This window comes from Astatotilapia calliptera, chromosome 5, assembly GCF_900246225.1.
Source record: "Astatotilapia calliptera chromosome 5, fAstCal1.2, whole genome shotgun sequence".
Taxonomy (NCBI): domain Eukaryota; kingdom Metazoa; phylum Chordata; class Actinopteri; order Cichliformes; family Cichlidae; genus Astatotilapia; species Astatotilapia calliptera.
In genome coordinates, this window is record NC_039306.1 from 34,491,982 (window position 1) to 34,509,433 (window position 17,452).

At 41.6% G+C, this 17,452-nt stretch overlaps 1 protein-coding gene across 12 annotated transcripts in view; it reads right to left on the reverse strand.

The window, feature by feature from the left end:
- The window catches only part of iqsec1b (IQ motif and Sec7 domain ArfGEF 1b), a 248,642-nt gene that overhangs the window by 4,146 nt on the left and 227,044 nt on the right, over window positions 1-17,452 (reverse strand). For 8 of the 12 annotated variants that reach the window (XM_026169050.1, XM_026169049.1, XM_026169048.1 and 5 more), the window contains 12 exons: window positions 14,103-14,382; window positions 10,223-11,484; window positions 9,547-9,708; window positions 8,533-8,655; window positions 5,950-6,116; window positions 5,316-5,455; window positions 4,718-4,747; window positions 4,430-4,555; window positions 4,237-4,336; window positions 3,204-3,365; window positions 2,915-3,091; window positions 1,870-2,791 (listed from right to left, as the gene is read on the reverse strand). In XM_026169050.1, coding sequence (XP_026024835.1) covers window positions 2,703-2,791; window positions 2,915-3,091; window positions 3,204-3,365; window positions 4,237-4,336; window positions 4,430-4,555; window positions 4,718-4,747; window positions 5,316-5,455; window positions 5,950-6,116; window positions 8,533-8,655; window positions 9,547-9,708; window positions 10,223-11,484; window positions 14,103-14,382 — 2,818 coding nt within the window. In that variant the 3' untranslated portion in view covers window positions 1,870-2,702. Of the gene's footprint in view, window positions 1-389; window positions 1,839-1,869; window positions 2,792-2,914; window positions 3,092-3,203; window positions 3,366-4,236; window positions 4,337-4,429; window positions 4,556-4,717; window positions 4,748-5,315; window positions 5,456-5,949; window positions 6,117-8,532; window positions 8,656-9,546; window positions 9,709-10,222; window positions 11,485-14,102; window positions 14,383-17,452 lie in introns of those variants that run through there. The other 4 variants (XM_026169057.1, XM_026169056.1, XM_026169059.1 and 1 more) reach the window with 3 other exon arrangements.

Sequence of the window (17,452 nt, forward strand, 5' to 3'; positions counted from 1 at the left end):
AGCTTGTACGTCTTCAGCTCTGACAGCAGATGCTTTTGTGAGTTTTCATCACTCCTACCTCTGGTTTCTGAGCTCTCTAAATACATGCAAAATCACTTATGGATCTGTGGACAACAATCTGACACTGCAGACCTGAATAAGGTTTTTTGCCATTTGCATGCAGCTCATACTTTTAGATTTACTGTCTTTAACTTAAAACAGAAATTTCCCCCAAGCCTGGTGAAGAAGTAATTTGTACATTTTCTTTACATTTTCATAGCACAAAACACACAATAAACGATAAATATAACATAAGATAAATACAACACAGTCTAACCAAAATTAATAAAGCCATGCATAAAGTGCACAATGAACTTATAATAGATGATCTTCAAAATCCAAAAGTTCAGCCTATTTAATTATGATCTATACGTGTGTTTTTATACATGAATACTGCTAAATTAACAGAGTTGCATAATATTCAGAATGATTTGCGATGGTGTCAGCGTGCTTTGAAGGTAGTGCATTTTATTTAAATGACAAGGAAGGGTAGTTGTGAACTGTTTTTAAAAGTTAAACACTTTGAGCTGGAACTAATTGACTTGTGATGTTGGTTTATAGTGCTGAAGGAATTTAAATCAATCTATTTATACAGCGTCAAATCACAACAACAGTCACCTCAAAGTACGATATAATGTAGGGTAAAGACTGCAAAAATACAGAGAAAACTCCAATAATCAGATGACCCCTATGTGGAAGCCCTTGGTGACAGTGGGAAGGAAAAACTCCCCTTTAACAGGAAGAAACCTCCAGTACAGCTTGGGGGAGAAGGGATGGAGTAGATTCAAAGTAAATGTGTTTTAAATGTGTTTTAAAGCCTTTAATATTTCTGTGTTCTGTTCTAAAACATAAAATACATTTTAAAAAATGGTAACGTAGCGATCATGCTTCAGTCCCAGTGATTCTGAATCTAGTCTGAAGTTTTTCAGAGATGGAGAAATAGTAAGTTGTGGTATCTCTTCATGGGACTTGTGTAGTAATAGTTAGATTCAAGCTAGCATTGAAGTAAACTAAAAATGTATGCTAGTCTCAAATCATTAAATCAAGTTAACTCTGTCAGCCATATATAAAACAGACCAGGTCATGTTCTCATTACTTTATAATTTACAGTATTATTTTTTTATTTTTGAATTACTCATCTGAATCTGCTAACATAAGTTATCAATGCAAACAATAGGGTAAAGACTTCCATATTATGCTGTAATACAAAGGTAATGCAGAACACTGGACTGGAGCACAAACTGGAGGAAGTTCAGAACAGTCCCACTCTGAGTAGGTACAACATATCATCCTCTATGTTGGATAAGTGCAACAGTGAAAAAGGAAAGGACAGGACTTTCTTGTTGATGTCAGAGGTCTGTAAAAGAAACTTCAAACTGTGTCAGCATGCAGTAGAACTGTCAGGATCATCCTGAGTGATCAAAAAAAGGACAACATTCGGGTAATGGCTAAAAACTGTTCCCACTACAAAAGCCAAGATAACTCAAACGTAAGAGCCGATCATCAACGGAGCTGTCAGGACTTTATTAGTCGTGCCATGCTGTGTACGTGAAGGGTTAACATGCTAGATGCAACATCATTCCCGTTCTACTCAAAACATGCACAGCAGCCAATATGCTCACGACTAAAACACAGACACTCAAAAAAAGAGAGAAAAACACTACAAAGAAACAATGAAACAGAAACTTGTGATCACAGTGAGCAACGTAAAGTCGGAGGACAGCTCAGCATCAGTTGATCCAAACTTACTTCCACATTGCTGTCTAGTGATCCTGCACTGCTGCGACGCCCACGCTTGCCTGCCCAGAACATGTAACATGACAGATAAGACATGCCTGGTTAAAATATGGAGGTGCACATATTTCTTGTCTGCGACGGCAGGATGCTAACACACTAAAGTGGTACACGGCTAGCTGGTGGCAGACTAGCGTGGCAGAGGGAGGCGAATAAGAACTAAAGGAAATGGGAAAGGAACAAGACACTGCTCCGAAACAAGGTCAGAGATAAATCTGTGCAGTCAACTTGAGTCACTGCTGGCAGGAAACCTTCCCATCAGCAAAACAACTGATCTGACTGCAAGAAAATGATGCTCATGTCCATTAAGATGAAAGACTCCCAAGGGACAGTTCTAAAAAAGACTGGGTGAAATCAGGGGCTAAAATATGCAATTATAAGCAATATTCAGTGTTTTAAACTCAATGTCACTAACTAAGGAATGTCAATGAATGTTACCGACTCAGGCTGATGGTCTAAAATTCTCAAAGGAACTATTACACCCACAAAACTGTGGCTCTCCTCATAACTGGTACTTGTAGATGTGTAGAGCTCCCCTTTAAAGATAGAGAAAGTTCCCCGAGAACATCTAGGCTTCCGAAATCCAGATATTGATCAGGCTTTTAAAGGCTGTCCCCTCATTTACCAAAAAGACACGCTGATAAAAAAACGACAGCTCACTTCAGTCTTCGAGGTTGCTTCCTCACTTTGAGGTCATTGAGTGTGCTTGTGCAGAGCCGACTGTCTACACCCCGCCTGAATGGTAACATTAATTCCTCTTACTGCTAAGACTCTCAAATTGATCGCACTGACCTACATAGCACTGCCTCCTCCCCCTTGCGATGCAGGATTATTAGTTGATAGCCTCTGGTAAATTATACGTAGGCCCATTAGCAAACACACCCATCTCTATCTCCTTGCTTCACTGGCTCAGACACTCTGTACCGGCAGGATGGCCGCCATGCCGTATTCCAAGTTTCTAAATCGATTAACATCCAGAAGGAGTAAACAGTGTCATGCCAGCATCTAGCACAGGTACACAATCTACTCAGCCTAGATGAGGGATGAGACAGCATGTTACTATGGCAACCCCTGACTTTACCTGCATCTGAGAGATCGCGTAGGGAGCTGCTGAGGGCGCTTCTCTTCAGACCTTCACCGATGGCATAGCTGTCGTCGAGGCTTGCTCGGCTCAGGTTTCCGTTTCCTGCATCCTTCTTTAACCCGGAGCTCTGGGACATGCTAGGCCTCACCACGCCCTTCTGTTTTTCCAGCTCAGCTGTGCAAGGAGAAAATACATATGTGCCATATACTCCTGGCTTCCACATATTTTCTACTGATGCGAGACAGCTGCTGATATCGTCTATAAAAAATGGGAACAATTTACTCACATTCTATCCGGTACTTCTCCATCTCTTGGACTTCTGCAATAGATTCTCGCAAATCATCAGTGAACTTTTTGCGGTCCTGAGGATTGGGTGCATTGAAGTTGATGAGGACTTTGATATCAGCTCCAGGAATGGCTGAAGTCAGGCGAACGCCATTGGGATAGTCTAAAGAATGATGAAAATAACATTTCAGACATTATACTATTGAAGTCTATTAGAGTTAGGACTGATGTTACCAGTAGGACATAATAGGATCCGAAACCAGCTGCGGGATATCAGAACTACCATCAGAGACAACAGATTTAGGATATTAAAGTATGTGTATGTGGAGTATGTGACTTGGATTATAGATATAATTCAAAGTTTCCATGATGGCAAGCTCTGAGGTTGGCTGTTATCCATCAAAAAGGAACTTTCCAATAGACTTTCCCATTGGGATTTCTGTTAAAGGAACCATGTGACTTAAGTTTAAGTGCGAGAGTTTAACCTTCAAACAGTCCTTGTTTAGGAGGTTCTGTTGATGGAACATTTGGGATCTTTGACTTTGTTCATTTGTATTCTTGTATTTTCCCACTAGTGTCCATTGGCCATTTATAAGAACCTGCAACTGCAAACAGTTATTTTTTGTGCCCGCTTAGCTTTGAAAAGTCATGGAGCTACAGAGGAAGTCCTGAACTGTCTAGGAAGTTTTTGCATAGAAAGGCATCAAACCGGATTTTCAAGCATGACTTTTGTCGGTGCTATATAAATAAAAACGAATCAAATGAAATGAAATTTGACACAACAGCCTACAATGAGAAAGTCAGCTTTAACATTCGTAATAATAATTTAAAAAGATGCAGTTTAAAAGTAATAGTTTCTGAAAATGTCCGCTAATCAATTTGCGTTATGAGATCAGACCAAAAACAGGGCTGAAGAAACTTGTGGTTCCCTAACATTAGTTCCCTAACATTAGTTCCTAGAACTAAGGGGTCTGGGGACTCTCAGTGGACACACATCTATATCACAGTGAGTGCTTCATGCAAATACTACTTACACTGATTCTCAAAGAGGAGGACTTGCATGCCATAAAGAGAGAAGGACTGTCGAAAGCTGTATGTCACAGAATTCTTTTTCTTCTGGAAGATTTTTGTAACCTGTGAAAAAAGCAAAGCACACACTCTTTTTAAGAGTCTTTCACTCTAAAACAGAGTTTGTTCTCTTTTTACTGAAAGTAACATCTGCCGTACCACTAGCAAGTCATTGAAAAGGAAGATCTCCCTTTGGTGCAGGCCCAACTTTTGAGGTTTGTTGGGGTCGGGCACTTCAAAAAGTCTGCAGTAACAGACCAGTCTCCGGTGGGGTAGAGATAGTACCTGCACAACACAATACAGTATAATTTCTTATTCTGTCTCTTGGTGCTTCACAAAGAGCTTTCAAACATGCTGCTTCAAACTTTATGCCTCATACAGCCTTGAGGAATAACAGAAAAATCCCACTCAGTGCTAATATGAAAATAATTGAAAGGAAATACTTACACAGCCAAGACCATGATGTAAAGAGCCAATCTAAGGAGTAAGAAATCAAACAAAACACATTTCAGAGCTTGAGGGACACATGTGAAAATGTATGCAACAAGAATGATAAGAAGTTTCAAGCAATGTTTAAGACCAAATTAAAAACCAAAACAGTTTTACGGATGACAGAACCACGCTGCCAGAGTCCTTCACTTTCCTCTTTTCCGACTCCGTCCCCCATAATGGTCATGACATCATAAGGATCATCTCTCAGGTATCGACTCACAGAAGGAGTAGTTTTCAAATAAACGGCTTCAAGATCATTATGAGTGAGGCTGTTTATCTCATTTTTACACAGCTTGTTAGCTCAGACTTTTCTTGTGGTTGGTACTCAGGGCAAACAACATACTGCAGTAATTCACAATGGTATAGTAGCCCTGAAGGGTCGCACGGTGAAGAAAGCTGGCCATGAATTAACCATCACACTATAGCAGTTCAGAGGCACACTGGGTAATTTAGTGTTAATGCTCCTGCTTGGATTCAGCTCTTGAGTGGAGGTTTTTAAAAGAAAAGGAGTTACACTTCACATGTAGCTGTCCAAGGTCAAACTCCAACTTACTGGCTTTTTTCCAACGATTAGCTTTTCCACTTTCTGAACCTGGGAAACGTGGTCTTCATTTGTCTTGAGCTCCCGCTTGCGAATCCGTTCGTATATCCCTACGAGCATCTCTCGGGGGATGTCCTCCCCATCATCGACTCCTGCCGGGGGATAAGAGGAAAAGAGAAATAGAGAAAAAAAGAGGGATTAATGATTAAATTGCAGATTTATGCAAGCCAAACCTCTAAATATACTTACTTGCTGCATTGCTTATGTATCTCAAAATACATACAGAAATGTCCTTCAAAGCTCTTTGTGGACAAGTATTTTCTCCTCCATTCAATACTGTACTTTAATTACAGACACTTCAATAGGCAGAAAAATTATTCAGTCATGCCATAAAGCCATTTCCTAATACCCTCAAAATCTGTTGAGGACAACTAAAAAGTACTTTGCTTCGACAGGAAAGCTTTCTTGGCCATGACTTCCAAAAAAATAAATACCTTATTGACATGGCCATTAATCAAGGCAATGTGCATGCACAAAACTCAATTTTAAGATGAATATTTATCCTCAGAGAAACAGTAATGTGTCAGGGGAATACTGGTTTTGTGACAGAACGTTGGATGTGGTGCAGTGAGGGAGAACAAAGTACCTCTAAGGTTCTTAACAAAGTCCTCCAGCTTCATCTTCCTCTCTGGCTTGACGTTGGGGCTGTACATGTCGGTGTTGAGGAGGATGATTGCAAAAGCTAGGATGAAGATGGTGTCAGGGTTCCTGAATTGTCGCACCACACCGGGGTTGCAGATGCAGTAACGCTGGCTGGGAAGAATATGTAAGGAGCAGAAACTGAATGCAAAAATCATTGTTCTGATAAAAACAATAAGTGTGTAAATTAATATTTGGGCCATTAATCCACCTATATTTACCCCTAACAGACAAAAGCAAAACTATTTACTTTAATAGCACAACTGTGCTATCAAAGTGCAGCCATTGCTAACTTTAGCTAGATAAACTAATATATTAACAGAGCTATTGTATGTATTATAAGAATTTACTATGATGTCTTTACATAGTCTACATCTAAATATAAGCATTACATTAACAGACAGAGGTGCAACAACTAGAGTCATGGTGCCACGACAATAACTTGGTCTTAAACACCAAAAAGACCAAGGAGATCATTGTAGATTTCCGGAAGAGGGGTCATAACAACAATCTGCCTCTCTTCATTGGCAGTGAGGCGGTGGAGAGGGTGAGCAGTTTTAAATTCTTGGGGGTAACTGTGACCGAGGACCTGTCCTGGGGCAACCATATCACCTCAGTTGTACGGAAGGCCCAACAGCGCCTCTACTACCTGAGGAGACTGCGGAGCGCACACATTCCCAGATCTCTGATGTTGAACTTCTACAACTGTGCCATCAGCAGCGTTCTGACGTATGGATTTCTAGTGTGGTTCCCCAGCTGCACCAAGGCCGATCAGCAAGCACTCCAGCGGGTGGTGAAAGAAGCTGGCAGAATTATTGGAACAAGTCTGCCAGAGATCAGTAATATCTTCCCCACTCGCTGTCTGAGGAGGGTGCACAGTATCCTGCGGGACCAACATCACCCTGCGCGCCACCTTTTCCATCTGCTGCCCTCAGGGAGAAGGTACAGGTCTATACAGGCCAGAACATCCAGACTGGCCAACAGCCTGTATCCACAGGCTGTGAGGCTCCTGAACTCTCTGCCCCCCTCTCACGGACAATAACCATATCCAACTTCTTAATAGCAATGAACTGGTCTGCATTGGTGCATCATATCTTTATTCTCTTCCCCCCCCCCCCCCCCCCCCCCCTCTTTCTTAAATAGATAACTATCATATCTGATATCATATCTCACAGTACAATAATATTGAATGGGTGCATTGTTGTATTTTGTCATGTTTCTCAGGTCTTTGTCTGAATTTCTACGAACATTATTGCTAAGGATTGTCTTATTGCATTGGAGTCACACTGGGTTAAATATGTACACTTGGGTTTTAAGGGGTATTTATTATTTTCTTCTTTTTTTTGGGTTGTATGGAAGCCCCAAACGCAATTTCATTGTTCTTGACAATGACAATAAATAAATAAATACCAAATACCAAATACCAAATGCATCAGTACTGACTAACGTACAGTAGGTGACAATATGCTAAAATTAGCATGCTAGACTAATTAGCTCATTTAGACTACCCAAAGACTTGAGACCTGAGCCAGTTTCTAAAAATGACCTTAATGCTACTGAAATAACACAAATAATATTACATCAATTTCACTTTGACTTATGTTAGATGCATTCTGGAAAGTTACAATGCAATGTTTTGCTTGAACATAGGAGCTAGTTGATAAGAAGGCATCAGTAAGACAACTTACTGGCAAAGTAAAGGTGTAAGCTTCCCTGTAAGCGATTAGTTCGGGGCATAGGTATCAATGCTTCACCTGATATTAATATTGAGCTCTCTGCTATCTGTTCTGCAGTCAAAGAAATAATGTGCAAGTACAGTAACATTTGTCAATACAGCCTCCATGTATTACACGGGCAATTTCTGAACCACCACAAAGGGAGCTTGTACTCATATCTGGATATGGCTGCAGGTGAGCACCAGATGAGCAGTCATCACTATCTCCCCTGTAACTGTGCTGTTTACTGAGGCCGAAATGTCCTTGCTCACTGCTGATCGAAGCGAATTCTCTATGCACACGAGGGCACCTTTTCTGCTGGAAGTTTTGGAAAAGTAAATGAGGCACAAACAACATCTATCAGCAGCCCTGAGGGAGGTATTCCTTCACTCTTTGAACTAATTTTCTCTAAATCATTTTCTACAATGCCTTGGTCGAACAAAAGTCTGGATTTGAAATGGCTTTGCACCGCTCTATTGCTTTCTGCTCGCGACCGTTACATTTAGACTTTTTGGTGTCACCTTTGTTTTAGAGGATAATGGTGTTGTTGAAATGGAGCAAAGCTGGTTTGTGCTATCCATTAATCATAAACGCTATATTGGTGGTAAATACTAGACACGGCAATGAACCCCATAATGACCATCCTGTCACATAATCAGTTAGTCTAAATTGATGTATGACCCTATTTGCAAAAACATCATTTTACACCTCCTTTCTACAGAAAGGCACATGAAGTGGTTTAGATTTAAGCTACCTACATTGGTTTGGGAACTAAAGCCATGGTTTTGCACCCAACTTTTAAAAGCATGCCTTACCTGAAGGCCTCTATCAGTCGCTCTACCTTCTGTGCTTCCCCTTGGACTCTGATGTGTGCCTGGAATTTCCTGAGCGCTTCATCCAGCTCCATAGCTGAGAAGTCCATTTCATCCACTACGCAGCTGGTGAAAAACACACGAGTTCACAGTGAGCAGGAAGTTTGGGAGTGTAACAAGCACCTGCCAGTTCAACTGAGAATATTTTAGAAGTTGTTGGGGTTTTTTTGGCCACGTAGGTGAAGAACAGTTGCAGAAGTTTAAGATTAAGGATGACTACAAACTTGGCTGTTGTCAGTGAGTAAGCTGATCTGCTGTTGATTTTTCAGATTATATGCAGGACATGAAAGGGAGCAAGAGTTTTTCTGCTCACTTGACACTTACTTAAGTAGAAGAAATGTTCATTTCTTCCTCTGCTGAGAAGAGGATTGTGACTCAGCACTCCAAAGCAGTGATACCTTGCATGTCTGGATTTATAGACATTTTCTCAAGGAGCCCTTTAGTTATGCCTGTCAAACTGACACCAGCGGACCTTTTCTGGCCTTATCCTCCAATGAATCTCAATAGGCTCTGACAGAGCTGGTGTATTTCAAGTGGGTCTAAGATAAGTCTGTGCAATCTAAAGCATGAGGCACTATTGGAATGATACAAAGGAGTGGAGAGTAGACAATCTATACGACTGCTCTCTCATATCAAAAAACCTGGAAACTATAAAGAGGATCTGTATGTTTATCTGAGCATCATGGCAATTTCCTGAGTGGATTCCATTTCTGCTTATTTCCTGCATGTAACTTGAGTCATTATATAGTCCTTAGACAGTGTGAATGAGGGTAAATTACAAACTGCCAACCTTATGTGCAACTAAATGATGATTTATATTTATGTTCCCAGGAGGCAAATAAACTAACATTCTGTGCACTGGCATAGTTGGCAACTTAAATCAAAAGCCTGAAATGATTCATCCTCAAATACAAATATTCCAAAAGAGTACACCGGCATGATCTGCTGCAGACTCACTCGAGGACATCCCGGTTGAACTGTTTCTGCCGATTACCCAGGAACTCGCCAATCATCTGCCTACTCAAGCCTTTCCTCTGGAGCAGGAAGTGGGCCACACCCACCGGAGTGTCTGGAACAAAGTTTCGCTCTATCAGATACTGAATGCCTTTTTCTGGCTTCCTAGAGACACAGGAAAGAGTAGAGAAAGAGAGACCAAAAAAGAAAGAGGCAAAATGAGAGTGGGTGAGGACACATTCCAAATCTGTGATTATCCCGTTGCGCTCCTAACCCGGCCAAATGTGTGTCGCATGAGGGACAGGACGTAGGGAAGCCAGGAGAGAGTTACAACTCTCTACGGTGTTGATCACAAATGATTAAAAGGCATTTTATAGCGGGCTCAGAAAGCAACCAAATCCACAATCAGCAATGATTAAACAGATTCAGCCGTGCTCAAACGAACTGGAGCAGAATGAGTTTGAAGCTTGCTTGCACTTTACGCAGAACAGGCAGAGATAGTTCTTGTTCCAAACAACTTCATTGCATTTTAATGTGAGGTTCATTTCGAGTTTCTAAGACAAAACAAACACAAAAATCCCATTTTGTAAGTCATGTGAAATGAACTGCATCGAATTTGAACAAGCCAAAGAGTGTGAATGTATCATGTGTTAAGTGACGTTCTATCGTGTGGACGTACTTGTTGAAGAGATTTAGGCCAATGCGGTAATGCCTCTTGCGAATGATGTCATTGCTGAATGCAGGTGAGTCCCAGCTGTTGCGAGTTTCTTTGTGGTACGTCTGCTTGCTGAGCGTCTGTTCACGCAGGCTGTCCCTGGACGAGGATTCAGAACTACAATTGATGGTATCGTTGGAGTTCGATGTGCTGTTGATGCTGTCATTGTCGCCATCTGAGAAATCCGACTCTGACTTGCTCTGCCGGTTTGCTGTACCATTGATTGCCAGATGGGCCTCCAGCTGTCGCGATCGATGTCGGGAAGTGTCTTCTTCTCTGGAAGGCCCTCGAGGTGGCAGGCTGTGGCTGACTTGTTTAGGGCTACTCTGCTGGTTGCTGATGCTTCGTTCGTAGGCATTCTGTCTCTTTAAAGAGCTGCGGTCAGAACGATCACTCAGCTCCACTGAGCTATCACTGGGAGGCTCTATGGTCAATAAGGGTAGGTGATCTACCCGTAGACGTTGCTCTTGGCATTCCAAGGAAGGTGTACTGCGGCAGCTGGTATCGGTGTCCCCTTTTTCATCCTTATGAGCAAGAGACCAATAATCTTGTGAGGAGTTGAGCGAACGCTGGCGCAAGTCTGATTCTGTGCTTGAGGGCCGGTCTACAGACTGAGAAAGAGGAAGGGGTGGTGATAACTCCTCTTCGTCGATGTACAGGGTGACATCGCTGTAAGACGCTGTCATCTCATCGAGTTTACGGTGTTCTGAGGCGCTGTGGGAGGGTTTCACCTGACAGGTGACCTCTCTGTCCATATCCTGGAGGCCTCTCCCTGGCTCTGACTGACTGTCTTCACCATGTAGGCTGCGACAGTTCAGAGCATCATCTATCGACTCAGCCAGAGACTTGACTTGTCTTGAAAAGGCGTCCTCTAGTTCTGTGATGGCATCTGTGAAGTCGCTCTGTGTGGTGGGGGTCTTGGCCTGCACACCCATCTCCCCGCCATGGTCTGACTGCCTTAGTGCACCAATTTTAGTGCCATCATCTGTGAGAGAGACCTGCTTTCCCTCGAAGTAGGAGCTATGGACTTTTTCAGGTCCTTCAAAGGAAAACTGCATTCTCATATTGGATAGGACGATCCGTCTGGACATACGGTTCTCTGACATAGAACTCCTGAGACGTTCAAAGTTCTTGTTCATCTGATACTGGCGGAACGCCGTCTGAATGGTTCGAGCTGCATGTCGAGTTATGAATCGTCCACCATATTTGCGCTCTAGCATCTCCACCTGTAGGGAAAGGAGGGGAATTTGAGAGAAATGAAAACGTATTGGAAACATGGGAACACTTTCCTCAATAGTCCCTTTAGACGTGTTCTTACGAGACTTGAGACTTGCAAAAGCATCCTACAATGGTACAACCGAAGCAAAAAACAAAAAACTAAACAAAAATAAGAAAACCCAGAAAGCTAATTTCCTGAGCTCTCTGGCAAAATATATTTGTCTGACACACAAAAAACATCGTTATGATAAAGATGGTTCATCTATGATCACACAGTCTAATTAAAGAGACTTGACCACATTATTTTTAAGAGATGCTAACACCAATAACTAAACAAGCTTTGTTCACTGAATGAAGCCTTGGGAGTAACAGCTGAAAGCTCTGAAAAAACTAGCAAGGATTCTAATCCTTCTGTCCAAAACAACAAAATGTGTGTCTGTACGCCACAGCCTGTAAGCACAATAGGTACAGGTGGCTTGTTTTATGAGAAACAGTACATTTTCTAACTGTATGACCACTTTAGTTCATTAACATAAATGTAAGATAACCAGAAACTGCTTTTTTCTCTGAAACTGAAAAGAACAAATCCAACTGAATCATTGCAGTGCTTGAGAGAAACAGTATCCTGTCTTGTATTCTGTATATGACTATACTGAAAAGTCTCAAACTATATGCCTCTAATTAGAATAATGTCAGGGCTGAATTGCATTGTCCCCCTCTCATTCCCGTACCGCTTACACTGACCTGGTTTCCACCTATGGACTCATGGGGGTAAAAAATGACACTAAATCTATACCACTTCTGTATGGGACGGCCAAGGAGGCGAGTGGGTTTATACTTGCCACAAATGGAACATGACAGGAAGTTTCAATGCAAGAAGTTAAGCAGTGACAAAAGGATTAAGCGGTGATATCATTTCCTATCGATAATGTATTACTAATATAGATGTCATACAGATGCTATTTATTATTGAAACACTATTATTTTGAAACAATGACAGTTTGACGTGTCATGTGATAAATAACTCAGAAGAGCATTTAGCTACATTTGACAGTGTGCTTAGTAACTCTGGTCTTTCTGGTTCATTCTAAGTTCTTAGTGCTTTCCTGTGGGCTTCAGCTATATGAAACTATAGAAGTAATAAATAAATGCAAACAGACTCTAGATACTCTATATAAACAAACTATGCTGTGAGTCTGTTTGGTTGGCACACAACCAGAGCTAAGGAGGGAATGATGCTCTCTACTGGGGTCACCAAAGTCACTAGATGATCTTTTATGTAGTTCTTCTAAAGGCCATGCACATATTTTCCTGTCATGTCCTTATACAAGAGTCTCAAATTCTACTCAGCAACACACTTTAATGCCTAGTTGCCTGCAGAGGGTGTTCAACTCTGACACTGACAACGAGGATTTGTTTGGTTTTGTAAGAAGCTGAGAGTGTATGACGAAGCCATCCTGAGCCTGTTTGTATCCGACACTGGAGGAGAGGACTTTGGTGGTTTTAGTGCGCAGGAAGATGGTGAATGACTGACTTTTCTTCTTGTTGAAGCCGTGTCACTGCACCTGAGCCTAAAAGGTAGTCCGAATCTATTTTTCTGGTGTGCTGTAGGTCATTGTTATGTACTACATTTGTTACTCGTTTATGAAGCACAGTACATGTTTCGTACTTGTAATTACCGCTACTTTTACATATACCTAAAAAGTTGTGCAAATATGTACCCATAACTTGTTTTTCAAGGTATTAATAAAAGGGGTGTGTCTCCAAACAGCCATCTCTTTCCTGACAATTCCCTTTGTGCATATTCTCTTACATAACAAATTTCCCACGTGTGGGACTAATAAAGGTTATCTTATCTTATCTTATCTTATATGATAAGTCAACATTGAAACACTTGCGGCTTTTAGTCAGGTGCGGCTAATGTATGTACAAAACAGGATTTTCCCCTGATTTTAGCTTGTGCGGCTAATATTCAGGTGCGCTTTGTAGTCCGGGAAATACGGTACTTGAGGATGGTAGCAAATCTCAATATACGCTCAACTTACTCCTATTTAAGTCACTGAACAGGACCCTTTGACTGTGTTGATGCCTAATTTTGCTGCTAATTAAGTTATTGGTGTCCTCTGGAAAAAATGGAGGGATTCACTGTCATGTGGAGCCTTAGTACATGGCTGAAGACCAAGCAAACCATCCATGCCTACTACTGCTGGAAAAAGAAATGACTCTGACTATGAATTTTTTATGTGTTGAAAGCCTGTAACAGTCTGCACGGCCCTAAATACACATTACAAACTAACTGGACTTCCAAACTAGAAGGACTTGATGCACCACATCAGATATCATGGGGTGTAAAGCTAATAGATAATGGTGGGCAGCAAACAACAGGTTGCAATTTTTTTTAATGTTGACAGAAGTTTTGTTTTTATACTTTCAGAATGAATCAGTCAGAAAGTGAAAAATGGAAAAACCTTGGCAGGGAACTGCAGTTTTGGCTAATAATTCTCCTTTGATGTGCCACGAAAAACTAGGATCTACTACACATCTGCTCATAATGTCTCTGTGTTCAAGCTACTCATTACTCTAAGTTTTAACAAATTTAAGTTAGTGTGGCCCTTTCCCGTCTCACCTGCTTGTCCTGTAGGTCAGATGAGAGCTCATAGCTCTCTGACAGCGAGCGGGAGCGCTTGATTGCCTCCTCTTCTGCTTGCTTGCGGAGGATGGACTGAGAGTGCTGAAGCTTGGGCCGTCTGGGCCGTGGGTGGCCTGGCAGCAAGATGTGCCCGTAGAGCTGGCTGTCCAGGTGGTCGGGGCCGAGCCCGCCGCTGTGGGTCACTGGGACACAACTGTAGCCACCACTAGGGTCCACAGAAGCTCCCACTTCAGTTCCTGGAGCATCACCTTCCACACTGCGGCACACAAACACAGAGAGCACGCCAAGTTAGTCTGCTTAGTCATTTTCCTGAGTGCACACACTCCCTTGTGTGTGTCAGCACAGAGCACGTGACAGATGGAAAAAGTGAACTTTGATACTGCTGGCAGGGTATAAATGCGAGCGAGTGAATTTATAGCAGCAGTCAGTGTGCAGCCTGTCGTCTTTACACATTCTCTTTCCAGAGCAGGAAAAACCTCAGGCTATCCCAAGCAGCCGTACGAGCGAGGCACTATGTCTTAATTAAAACAAATGAAATGACTGTGAATAAAAGCTGACTGTTAAAGACACACTTTAACTCCACCGATGCTGAAATTACCACAACATTATCAGAAACCCAATCTTACTATAAACAAAGGGGCACCATGTCAGAACTGATTAAAGCATGTGAAGTAGTGCCTTGAATATTGAGATCAATACAGACCTTTGTTCTCTCACAGAAGTTCAAACATCAGTTTGGATAAACTGGCAATGACCGACCGGCTCGTTCCAGACTATAGATCGGTTCTCCCAGCATACAGCTGGTCTCCACACATCTTACACTGTTGTGATTTTCTACCATATATTTGGTTCTCAAAGACAGCTCCATAAGTATTCCTGTAAAGAATCAAAGATTCTGCCTTACAGGACTGATCTGACTGCTTTTTGAATGTTTGACGTAGTGAGATCTTCCTCTCCACTGACAAATGTTTGATTTAAGAAACTTTTTCTTTGTACAAGACTGGATGTCAATGTAAGGACATTAAATGCTTATGAGACTGCAGATAAACATTTTAGTCAAAAAAAGGAAGGAAGCTGAAATGAGGATTGCTGACGATAGAAAAAAAAAAAAGATGGCAAATGAATCTATCATGAATCAAAGTGAAACTGCACTTCCTCCCTCCCAATAGTTGCAAATCATTTTTTGCTCATTTACGGCTTATACTATCCACTGCTATCTACACACTTAAAACACAAAGTATAGAGTTGCAGGTGACAGCAGCGTGTCGGTCATACAGCTGGACAGCTGTGTGGCTCACTTTAAAGTTGCTATCGGCAGGCTTCCTTTTACTTCTCTTTTTACTTCTTCATTTTGGAATAAATGTTCATTTCACAATGTAGTGGCTATAATAATGAGAACATGCGTGTTCCCTATCAGTCACACATTTACTATGCAATTCTGTTTATCACCTTGTATGATGATGATGGCTACCAAAACAGGAAGGGCATATCTACTGGGAACTTACCATAAGGAGCTGAAATACTAATGGCAGAGACAAAATTAAAGGAAACCTGTTAGCCTAATACAGGTGTTTAAAAAAGACGTTTGGCTAGCTTTGATGGGTATTCTAATGACTTACAGCTGGGAGACATGACTTTAGGTCCACGACATGAATCATCCTTTAAACTCTACATCCTTTAAACAAGCATTACTACTTAAGCATTACTGCAACTACTAAAGGTTCATTAGCTTTGCAATCCCCCTCCACCCCAGCTCCTCCTTTCATGCCATCATGTCACTGATTCCTGCTCTGTTCTGCACTGGGTCTTGCTGATGCTCTTACTCCATGGTGTTCCATGTATGCACATGTGTGGAGGTCCCAGAACAGAGCTACACAGCCAAATATAAATGACAGCAGATGAAACAGCTGCCTCTCTTTAAATGCCGTGGTTTTGATTGAACTGCAAATACAATCCAACAAAAGGTGACTGCTGATATGTTCACAGTGGAATGTTTCTCATGCATGCAGTTGGTTTGCTTTCTGCACATGCCATTTTCCCGTGAATGTAGTCATGGAATTATTTGTTGCAAAAACAACAAGAAGGAGATCACACTGAAGCAATTGGTGAACACCTCAGGTTGGTGGCCTCTTAATATGCAGTGAGGTGGGGATAATAATCATGGTGCACAACTACACTTGTATCTTTTGTTGTAGTTCTCACATATGAGTCTGAGTTGCTCTTCAGTACTAATCATTTAGACAGCAACCACTGGAGACAGCTTAACTGAATTTTTGTGTCTACATTGTTTTGTGAAAGATATCAATCAACACTACAAGAACAGGTATAATATAGTACAACTCCAATTGCTACTTCCTATTAGTGTAAGCCGTCAACTGCAGTCGAGCTCACTTCTAAATTAGGCAGAACACTACATTAAATTGCTAATCAACAAAAAAAAAGACAAGCCTATCATTAAGGCTGGCTGCGAACCCCTCTGTTCACCACCTCCATCTAAGAACCACATGTGGTATATATCATGACTTTTTTTTGGTTTATTTGGTGAGGTCTCACTTTGGGGAGGCCTGAAAAATAGATTAGCCTAGAGCTTGGCCTCTGACCATTGATGTGTTTTGGCTCAAGTGGGGTACTTAAAGGACAGCCCAGCTGCTTATACATAGTGTGTAGGCATATTTCTGTATGTGGAGAACTGCTGTTTAAGAAACTCTGTGGTATCAGTGCAGAAGAATGGGATGTAACATTTGTTCCCCAATTCTTGATATTTTGTAACATGCATCCATGGTTGTTACTCTTCATCTGCATCTCCTAAACAATTATTTCTGCATGACAGACTCTCTTTTTCGGCCCTCAGGAAGCAAATTTACAAGTCCACCAGCAACCAGCAACCAGGCTGAGACATCACACAAATCAGAAAGTTGCCAATAGCTTCATGTGCAATCGTGATTTGTAAAAGATCACACCAACTACTGCACTGGCATGAGGAGTGAGACATCCAGAAACACTTAGCAGATATGCTTTTCATTATCAATTCATTTCACACAGCAGTACACAACGGCAATGTCAGAAAAAACAAGACATCCATGTTGCAGGATGTTGGCCTATTGTTGGCTGTGTACCATCTGACCTGAACAGTCAGTCAGAGACAGAAATGTGTCAGTGCTTCATCAAGCCAGGACGTGGTGGGGTCTGACTTTAAAAACAATGCATAATCAGTTTGACCAGATTTCAGCAGTTTTCTCTTAAAACAAAAATGTTCCTTTTGTCATCAGTGTGATGGGTGAGGTGGAAAGGCTCATCTCTGTAGGAGAATGTGTCAAAATTAGATA